Source organism: Gossypium arboreum, chromosome 9 (genome assembly GCF_025698485.1).
Source record: "Gossypium arboreum isolate Shixiya-1 chromosome 9, ASM2569848v2, whole genome shotgun sequence".
Taxonomy (NCBI): Eukaryota; Viridiplantae; Streptophyta; class Magnoliopsida; order Malvales; family Malvaceae; genus Gossypium; species Gossypium arboreum.
In genome coordinates this window covers 11403929-11414367 of record NC_069078.1, presented here as the reverse complement: position 1 = coordinate 11414367, position 10439 = coordinate 11403929, and the positions used below count along the sequence as shown (strand labels likewise).

At 33.3% G+C, this 10439-nt stretch overlaps 2 protein-coding genes and 1 non-coding gene across 4 annotated transcripts; 2 read left to right on the top strand and 1 right to left on the bottom strand.

The window, feature by feature from the left end:
• The first annotated feature begins 344 nt into the window (after positions 1 to 344).
• LOC108454904 (uncharacterized) lies at positions 345 to 3299 on the top strand. 2 transcript variants are annotated; one of them, XM_017753528.2, is made up of 2 exons: positions 345 to 1038; positions 1705 to 3299. In XM_017753528.2, the coding sequence occupies exons 1-2, from the start codon at positions 976 to 978 to the stop codon at positions 2800 to 2802; spliced, it is 1161 nt and encodes a 386-aa protein (XP_017609017.1). In that variant the 5' UTR covers positions 345 to 975; the 3' UTR covers positions 2803 to 3299. The 2 variants fall into 2 exon arrangements, with proteins under 2 accessions (XP_017609017.1, XP_017609016.1); XM_017753527.2 differs by having other exon boundaries at positions 346 to 1038; positions 1702 to 3299.
• A 1804-nt stretch (positions 3300 to 5103) lies between these two features.
• LOC108455868 (SUPPRESSOR OF GAMMA RESPONSE 1-like) lies at positions 5104 to 8590 on the bottom strand. Its single transcript, XM_017754436.2, has 6 exons — positions 8287 to 8590; positions 7246 to 7378; positions 6974 to 7160; positions 6083 to 6564; positions 5698 to 5997; positions 5104 to 5616 (listed from the first exon to the last, which is right to left on the bottom strand). Exons 1-6 carry the CDS (start codon positions 8292 to 8294, stop codon positions 5563 to 5565), a joined length of 1164 nt encoding a protein of 387 aa, XP_017609925.1. The 5' UTR covers positions 8295 to 8590; the 3' UTR covers positions 5104 to 5562.
• Positions 8591 to 9691: 1101 nt separating this feature from the next.
• TRNAD-GUC (transfer RNA aspartic acid (anticodon GUC)) lies at positions 9692 to 9763 on the top strand. The gene has a single exon. It is a non-coding gene; the product is annotated as a tRNA-Asp (tRNA).
• Positions 9764 to 10439: the final 676 nt, after the last annotated feature.

Sequence of the window (10439 nt, the reverse complement as noted above, 5' to 3'; positions counted from 1 at the left end):
AATCTCAAGCATGAGTTCTTATCATATCTGTTTTTTTATACAATACCTAGAACTATCATAGCTCCACCCCAACCCAACCCATAAATAAAAGTATAAGGCGCTTCAGCGTACTCAAACCCATATCCTCTATTGACAATAATATTTATATCAATCGAATTAAAACTCAACCAGCAAACATGAGTTATTAAAACATCAATAAAAAAGATTTTATATCATAATAATAGAATAATTTCACCTAAAATAGACTTTTATATATGGTAATCCAATTTTATTTTACAAAATTATATATTCAAAATAGAGAATAAATTGATGTGGGAATATGTTATGATATAAATGGTAGGGAAAATCTAGAACTAATAAATATTCCAATATTAAAAGAAAATTAAATACTACAAAATATCCCTATTTATTTTCTAATTTAAATGATACTATAAATAAAATTTTCTTCCTCGTTTCTACATTCAAATATTTTACAGTTTTGCTATATTAATCAAACGGCTAATCGAATAGTGGAGGAGAGAATTTTTTTTTCAAAAAATCGAAAATTTTCTAATATTATCGTTATTTAATCATAGTTTCTTATTTTTGGATTGTGGAGGTTTTTTTTTTTTGGGGGGGGTTTATAAATCCATATCTTTGTTCTCGGAATCTGTTGAAAGAGCGAAAAATAAACCACCAAACGGCTATAATTGACGTTAAGAGGAAGAGGAAGAGAAAAAGGAGAGAATTTTTTTTTTTATTTTGAAAAATCATTGCTAAAATTTTACTGGGTTTTCGTTTTTCTAGATTTTCTCTGTTTCAAAATTTTGACCTTTTTTTTTGCTTTGGGGTTTATTTTTTTGTTTTTTTTAAAGAATTTTTTTTATGTAGACACCTTTGATCTGAGTTCTGGAGAACTTGAAGACTTCAACAAAACATTTTTTTATAAACAATTTATTGATTAGGAAGTGGCAATCTTTGTGGGATTTTGTAGTCATGTCTGATGGGTATTCTAATTTCAAGAAGACTGATGATGTTTGTGAAGACGTTTGTGGAAAGGTAAATTTTCTTTTCTCTGATTTCACTTTCAAAAAATTTGTTCATTTTGGGGGCGGGGGTTGATTAATGGGTGCTTGTACTGTTTTTCCTTGAATTTGTTTAAGATTGAAGGTGAAGGTGTATGTTTGTGTGTGTGTGTATATATATATATATATTTGCCTTCATCTTTTCTTACTGTTAATTTCTTTGCTCTTTTTCTATTATATTTTCTTGGGAAAAATGTTTCCTGTATGGTTTTGATTTCTGGATAGCTGATGATCCTCTGTTTGGTTGTTGTTTGAGATTAATGGAAAAAATGGGAACATCTATTCTAATGGAACTATTGAAGAAATTGCTTTGTAGTTTCCTTTGATTTTCATTGTTTCACCCCATTTTGAATGTTTTTTGGTACGTCTATTTTTTCTTTCCTTGAAGTGATTGATTGACAACGTATTTGCAAGGAATTGGAAAACTATTGATTTTAGTCATATGAACACGAGAATGGAAAATTAAGGAGAGGTTTAACTATATATACATATGTGTGTATGTATATGTTTCTAATGTTGTGAAGTAGGCATAGTTGGTTCTTTATGGGAATATGATGTGGTTCATGATTTGTAAAATGCTTTATTTTTGTGCTTAACCTTGATAATCTGATAATGTTTTTCATTTTCTAATCTGCAGCAGGGGTCCCGTGCTGCATTGACCATTTCGAGATTGCGGTGTATGTTGCGAGGGTATGATATCAGGACTTACATTTTTGTGTTTGTGATTATCCCGCCAGCAATTTTCGGCCTATATTTGCATGGACAGAAGATCAGTTATTTCCTAAGACCACTATGGGAATCACCTCCTAAGCCTTTTATTGAACTCCCTCACTATTATCACGACAATATCACGATGGAGACTCTCTGCAATCTTCATGGATGGAAAGTTCGTGAATTCCCTCGACGAGTCTTTGATGCAGTGTTGTTCAGCAATGAGATAGATATGCTCATGATTCGTTGGAATGAATTGTATCCATATGTTACGCAATTCGTGCTTCTCGAGTCCAACTCAACGTTTACTGCCTTACTGAAACCATTGTTATTTGCTCGCAACAAAGATCAATTTAAATTTGTCGAGCCTCGCTTGACATATGGGACCATTGGTGGGAGATTCAAGAAGGGCGAAAACCCTTTTGTTGAGGAGGCATATCAGAGAGTTGCATTGGACCAGCTTCTTAGACTAGCAGGTATTGAAGATGATGATTTATTGATAATGTCCGATGTAGATGAGATCCCTAGTGGGCATACAATTAATCTATTGAGATGGTGTGATGACACACCACCTGTACTTCATCTTCAGTTGAGAAACTATTTGTACTCTTTTGAGTATCTCATAGACAACAAAAGCTGGAGAGCCTCGGTTCATAGGTACAAGAAGGGCAGGACCAGATATGCTCATTATCGTCAATCCGATCTCATCTTAGCAGATGCCGGGTGGCATTGTAGCTTTTGCTTTCGGTATATAAACGACTTTATATTCAAGATGAAAGCTTACAGCCACACTGATCGAGTGAGATTCGCTCATTTCTTGAACCCCAAGAGGATTCAGGACGTAATATGCAGAGGGTCTAACCTATTCGACATGCTTCCTGAAGAATACACATTCAAGGAGATCATCGGGAAGATGGGACCTATCCCTCACTCGTATTCAGCAGTCCATCTTCCTGCATATTTGTTGAATAATGCGGAGAAATACAAATATCTTCTGCCTGGTAACTGTGTGAGAGAACGTGGCTGAGTCTAGAAAAACGGTGTGCTATGGAGTCTTCCATTACAAGTTTTGTCGGTACCGGAAAGGCCTGCCTTGGCAATTTGATGGCTATTGGTGTAGCATTGATAGAAGTATACCATTTATCCAACCAAATCTAGGCATATGGAATCTGTGGTTGTGAGGGGAAACTTCATGTCCTTAATGAAGTCGATTTCTTCCATTATGGGACCATATCTGATTTCTGAACCCGGGAGAACTTGTTGTAAGAGAAGTAGATATAATCGGTTTTCTGAAAGCTTTAGCAACCTCCTACTGGTATGACATATATTTCCCAGGGATTGCATAAATCTAGAATGACAGATTTCCCAGATTTTTCCTTCATGGGAACCTTCTTTTTCTAGGATTATTTCTTCATATATTCCTATTACAAAGTAATACTGACATTGACTTTGTTGAATTTGTATCATTTTGCTGCCCTGCTTTTGGTTCTTCCATTGAATATATATATTGTTGAACAATGAAAACTCTCCTTTCTTGAATAGGTCAGCTCTTTTGCCATTTGAAGTTTCAATTTCATGAGAGCAAAAGGTCATGTTCAGCAAAAACTTCTCTTTTATTTAGTTGATCAATTTTATTTTCAAATGCTAATCTGCTTATCCATTCGAAATGTGTTAGGCTTAAGCACATTCCCCTTTGACTTAGGGCCAGTGTATCATTGAAATTGAAAAAAATGCTTTTATGGTGTTTACCATTGCCTTTCCTAAGTGTTTTTAGGAAGCTAAAATGTTAATTTTAGAAGTGATGTTATAAAGTAAAAGATTTAAAGAGTGGACAAAAAGATAATTTTATCAAAAAGCATTTTTCCAAAAACAAATAGCTTAAAACTTCAGCTTAAATTAAGGTTTGATTTGAAAAGCTGCTTGAAATCACGGTTCTTTTCAATCTCAATGACATACTCTTAATATTTATTTATATTTAAAATACGAGTTTAGAATTTAGAATTTAATACAGTAACTTTATCATATTTTTGTTGATTACAATTGAAGCATGCCATTAATTGGCAGTGGTATTTGTGGTTGTGAATTGAGTCACATGTACTTGACTGCAACCATAAGCCAAACCAATCACAAGATCTCATGATATTACTTGGCATCTTTCCTTTTATCTTTTTCAATAATTAAGAGGATTAATCAATTTTTTTTAAGAAAAAAGATACAATGTTTATCCTTAAGCCAAATGTTTGGAATCTGATGCTGTCATTCTTTACTTCATTCATATAGGTATCACATAAAACAGTGTTAAGGTATATTTGAGTTTTATAATTATAAGGGTTGAGATTTCGAGTCTTATCATATATTAATATCATGTGTTTCTAATTTTAATCCGTAATTTATTCATGATTGTGCACATATATATATATATATATTTATAAATATATGATGTTTGAAAATAAGAGGTTGAGAATTCACAAGTGTGAAGTTTGGTTGTAGGAGAAATAGAGAATTTGAGAGTGGGGAAGAAAGCATAGATTTTGCACTTGGCATGAAATGCATGAATGCTTTTTTGTCAAATGCACCTTTTGTTTTAGTGGTGGGAATGGGATCCCATTATATATTTCTGGATCATTTTGACAATCAAGTGTTTTTATTCTTAAATAATGCTTTTTTTAGTTTTAGATGTTGTGTTTTTTAAATAATATTCGAATTTTAATATTTTTTTATGTGATTTTATTTGTACTAATAAAAAATTTGAATTCGTCATGTTTAGAATGGGACAGAGAACTAATTGTTCTGGTGTTGGCTAATGGAAGAAGTAAACTCTCATGAGATTACGATTCACCACAAAAATAATCAGCTCTCTGCTCCATCCTAAACGAAGTGAACCAACCTTCAAGTTATCGTTTATTAACTTTTTTGGCATTTAGATTGTCATGATATGTCAACATTTAATTAATTTAAAAATTTTTAAAATAAAAAATATTTTTATATTTTTAATTTTTAAATTTTAAAAAAATTAATTAAATACTAACATATTATTCACATAACAATTCACATATATACCACAGTAAAATTTAAAAAGTTAAATTTTTTACCATTTTAAGGTAATATGACATAAAAAAAATAAAGAGCTAAAATAATTTTTTTACAATCCAGAGTTCAATTTTGTCTTATTTAATAAGACGAGAGGGAGGGAGAGAGAAATGAAGGTTGGAGATTTGATTGGAGCAGAGAACACAGAGCACTGGAGCAATGTTTTCTGAGAGATTCCTACCAACAAAGATTTCTCTTTTTTTTTCTTTAATCCCGATAATGCACGTAAACGACCTCGTTTTAGTATACTGACTAATGATATATTCAAACAAGACACTAAGGGACAGAAGCATGGAACCTCAACATTTCACACAGAAAAGGAGTTAGAATTATCTTACATAACATCATCATCAAATGCTAAACATTTTTTCCCCCCACAGAGGAAAAACAATAGCCCAGATTGTAATCATTTTCAATAGTTACAAATTTTAGTTCCAATACAAACATCAACTGTTTTGCGTTTCCATGGAAACAACACCTACCATCTTTCTTCATACAACCAGCAGATTTTATTCGGAAACACAAGCTTCCTACCGGGATGGAACAAGCGTCAAATAGCCTTGAATGAAAGAAACCGAGGATCAAACAAACTCACTATGCCCCCCTCAAAGCAAAAACAAGTATTGTCTAGCTTCGGGGAGACAATAGACGAGCACAAAACTTGGGACTTTGTCATCGGGAACACTCTGCATCGTGTTCATAATCGGTCTAACCACGAAAGAATGCTTTCCTGAGAGCCAAATTGTAGATCCTGCACCAAAATGACAAATGATGATAATTTGTAAGATAACATTTCGAGAGGCAAACACATCAATGGTGGAAAGAAGCTTACAGCTAGGGTTACATCAGGTGGTGTATCGAACTCCAAGTTCTCGAGCTCAGAAATTCCACAAGACGCATCGTTATTTCCTTTCGTCTCAATTGCAGCACAGTCAGCTTTAGGGTCGTTGGTCGTTGGCAGGGAAGAGGAATCCAAAAGCTCATTGCATAGCAAAAATTCATCAAAGCCATTAAAGTCGGGATTTTCCACAGCCTGAGATTCCCCAGCCAACCATGCCGGGTAGTCTGAATTATCCTCGCATTGAACAGCATCCGTATGTACATCAGATCTTTCTACAGCAAAATTTGCTTCCTAATCCACAAAAATGAACTTTGATGAGGATCATATGAAAGAACATATATATTCATATATGGATCTAATTGCATATCATGAATACCTGGTGCATATTTTCTTCAATGTCATCAAGCATCATAGACTTCCATGGCCGAGGTGGATCAGGAGTAATTGTTTTAGGGGTCCTCGGACTAGTGTGAATCATCAAGTTATCCGGTTCTTCAGTCATTGGGCTATCATCGTTCTTCTCAGTTTGTTTCTGCTGTTGATAGAAAATCTTAGAGACCACATATTCCCCATCGTGCTCATCTTCCGTATCCCCTAGATGGTATTGATGCATCACCCAATTCGACTTTTCAGGTTTATACCCTTTCTTTGTACTTTTATAGAGAACCATTATCTTCTTCCACCCCTTATGAACTCCGTTTTCCGTAACAGGTTTAGTCTTTCCTGTCTTATGCCAACGAACATGCTCCTCGTTTGTGCTATCTTGATTCTGGATTTTCCGGCGCTTCCGCTGACCAGTTGAATAAGCATTAATCGTTCGATGAAAGAAGTGGATGCTACTTCCATCCTTTCTTGCACCTACACAAAATCTAGATGAAGTGATGATATAATCCGGCACAATCCAAATCAAGCAGCAATATCGGTTTCCCATTACCATAAACTGCAAATTTCCTAAGATTAACCATGAATAGTACCTCGGTGACGTAATGTAACCGAGGAGCACGTCACCTACTTCAAATAACAATGAATGCATATACCAAAAATTCATCCTACATATGACAGCAATGTTAAAAACAAAAATATAGTATCCAAATCAAGCTGCAATGTATATTTTCCATTATTGTGAATTCCAAACGTTGCAACATGGATTCGAGTAATGCCAAATGCGTAATACCCACAAAATCGGCTAATATGGTAAATAGAGTTCATCCTATATGTGACAGCAATGTAAAAACAACAAAATTAGTTCATCCATAAACACATTTACCTGGAAGATTCTCAGGATGAGTGTAACAAATCCCCTGACAGTCGCCGAGCGTGAGAATAAACTCATCAATAAACAGGTGTTCTTTTGAGTCTCCGACACCGCACTTAGCGGCTAAGTGATCTAAAAGCTCTGCATCAGACGGATCAAACTTCACTCCCACTGGAAGGCCAGGCCATTGAGGAAACACCTGCAAATAAAACAGCCCCCACACATGTGTAAGAAAACCATAAAACCTTAAAAATTCGATTGAAACAATGATGTTTTCCGCTTACATCACTGTTATCGATACGATAATGACAGTTGGGACATTCACGATTCGCTCCGCAATCAGTGATTTGAACGGAAGAAGACCATGAAGCATTTTTTACTTTCTTTGCTATTGCTCTGCTATCAACAAGCCAGCTCCTGCAAAACAACAATGGTTTTTGTTTTGAGCAAAATAGTCCAAAAACAAAACATACATTGGGAGAAGTGTAAAGAAACAGGTTGTTTTTCTAAGGATGATTTTCCATTAATAACAGTTGTAAGAAATCATGAACTCTCTCAATGAACCTCATAGTGGATGAAGAAACACTTGCACTTGATGACCCCCCCCCCCCCCCAAAAGGTATCACAAAATTGAACTCAAAGGGAAAATAAGGGGTTAAATATAAAAACCAACTCTATTTATGGTAAGTTTTTATGTAACTTACGAACCCCATTATATCAAGAAATAAAATAACCCAGAAAATGTGAGGGATTTATTTTCTTAAAAGTCCATAAATTTATCCAGAAAAGAATTCCAACCAAAAATCAGTTAACTCTACCCACCATGCCTCCTATGTCTAGGTAAATTTAAAGGAAGCTTTTCCAATAACAACAGTCTGTGCAGTAATGAAGAGCTTCTAAGAAAGGATGATCATGAAATAACATCATATAAACTCTCTCAATGGAGCTCATAATGGATGAACAAACACAATCACTCAATGAATGACAAAGTCCCCCCACGTCTTCAAACTCAGGTGAAATTAAGGAAAATAGGGGTTAAAAAAAAAAAACCAACCCCCTTTACAGCAAGTTTTTACTATACCCCCATTGCCTAAAATAAGTAACCCAAGAAATAAAAAAAGGAATTTCATGGTAACCCAGAATCTTAAATCACGTATTTTCGCCATAAATTCAACATCAAAAACTTCAGTTGAAAATGGGGTTTTCAAGTTAAAAGTCCAATTTTTTCCCCAAAAAAAAGAATCCAACCCAAAAGCAGTTAATTAAACAATGAAAATATTATCATTAAATTCATTATTTTTTATCATTAATTTCTTTAACCTTACCTCGCCATTAACAAAGTAAAGAAAGGGGAAGAAGAAGAAGAAAGATGAATAGAGAAGAGAGTATAAGCGAAGCTTTTAAGCTCTTTAAATACTTCTCTTTCCCTTTGCCTTTTTTCTACACTGGACTAAGTAATCGAACGATGAGAAGAGAGAGAGAGAGCGGGAAATTTTGCTTTGGAACTCATATAGTAGGCTCGGAAACTCAACCTCAGCTTCGGAGAATGACATCAGAGCGGAAGTTTGTTTTGTTTTTTTCATTTGTAGGTCCCGTAGTTGACTAAACCTGGTCACGAACCATTTGGTTCGGACACGAAGTTCGGTTCCTTGTCTGAAGAATGTTTAAGCACTTGGCAGCTTCGAATTTCGAGCTTCATGGCATTTTTCGTAATTATCTTCAATCTCCTACTTGCCTCCCAAGCTTGACAATGGGAACGTTGGTTCATTGGAGCACTTCAAATTGTTGGTCTAAATTCCAGTTTCAGTCCCTGAATTTTACTAATATTACCAAAAAATCATTATTCGACTGATATAATTTGTAAAAATAAATTTACCATTCTAAAGAAAAAAATATTTTATTTTTGCTTCGGGTTTTCTAACAATCACTGTAATCAAGTGACAAAAAATTAATGGTGCTAGTGATGACATTAGTAACGGTAGCATTAAATTAAAAATTATGAACGAAATATGTAAACTGAGTATAATATAAGGATTAAAAGTAGAATTTAACCAAACTCAACTTTTAATTTTTTTTAATAATAATTGAAAAGAAAGAAAACTTTTTTAATGAAAATTCCACTGTTTCCGACGCGGCTTCGTTTTTAATTGGATACTAAGCATTAAAATGTTGGTATTATTATTATTATTATTATTATTATTATTATTATTATTAATTCTGTAAATAAATCTAAAAGTATATTACGCTTTAAATAAATTATGATTGGTAAATCTTGTGAAAACTTTTTTTTAGTAAATTATAATAATAGGATAAAATCCAAACAACAAATGGAATTAATGCGACTCGAACTCAGATTATATTTGAGATAGTGAACACCCTGACTATTAGGTCTTCACATGAGTTTTAATGAAAACATTCTTTTAAATCATGAAATGTTGAAACTTTATGAGAAGTTTAAATTGGATTAAATTAAATACAAGAATTGAATAATTAAAGCATTTTAAATTTATTTGTGTTTTAGAGCAATTTGTATAAATGTGATTTTGATTTGTTGTAAATATTTGCTTTCAATCATAAATAAAATGTCATTTTAACTTTTATATTTGAAAAACACTAACTCAACCTCACATAATTAGGGAATAAATGTATATTATAACATATAATTTTTGAAAAAGACATTTTATCTGATAAATATTTGAAATATAATAAAACGTGATCAATGAGCATCGAGTCGTTGTAGTATAGTGGTGAGTATTCCCGCCTGTCACGCGGGTGACCCGGGTTCGATCCCCGGCAACGGCGATTTTCACTGTTTTTTTTTTTTGGGTTTTGCGTTAAACCGAATGCCAATAAAATGTAAGAAAGATGGGGTGTTGAGAGACTTGGGGGACCATGATATAACAGGCCTGCAGTTGAATACATAATGCTACAAATCAAGCCCAATCTGTTCAAAAAATCAATGTTAGCCTCCCTTTTACAGGAATCACGAGTTGGATATCTGTATTTATCTTTTATCTTCGAATTTATTTATTTATTTATTATTTACAAATTATTGGAATATTATTATCTAAATTCAAATTAAATGTTATTCTTTCTCAAATATCCGAATTATCTGAATTCGAACAGTAAATTTACTTGAAATTTTGGGGAATAAATGTGTACTACAATAAATTAATTTTGTCAGTTTTCGTATAATTTTGTGAAGGCTTAAATAAAAATTTATCGTGTTTTTCTTATTTAGGTTTTTTTTTTTTCCGATTAAAAATAGATTACTAATTTTAGCCTAAACCGTTTGTATGGTTAAAAGAAATCTCAGCCATTCAGAGCTTGACACGTTGTATTCTAATTAAATTTATAATAGAATAGAATAGAATCAAATTTATTTTAATAAATTTCTTTCTCTCTCCATCTACATTCTACACTACACGTTTCGTCATCTTCCTCCTCTCTTTGTTTTCCATAACCACACACCGTCATG

Excerpts from the sequence above, each read along its gene's own strand:
- LOC108454904 (XM_017753527.2), top strand. The coding sequence starts at position 976 with ATGTCTGATGGGTATTCTAATTTCAAGAAGACTGATGATGTTTGTGAA. Across the intron at positions 1,039-1,701 it reads GTGAAGACGTTTGTGGAAAG|CAGGGGTCCCGTGCTGCATT; the intron begins GTAAATTTTCTT and ends TCTAATCTGCAG.
- LOC108455868 (XM_017754436.2), bottom strand. Across the intron at positions 6,565-6,973 it reads TCATCCTGAGAATCTTCCAG|GTGCAAGAAAGGATGGAAGT; the intron begins GTAAATGTGTTT and ends GATTTTGTGTAG. Across the intron at positions 5,998-6,082 it reads TTGAAGAAAATATGCACCAG|GAAGCAAATTTTGCTGTAGA; the intron begins GTATTCATGATA and ends TTTGTGGATTAG.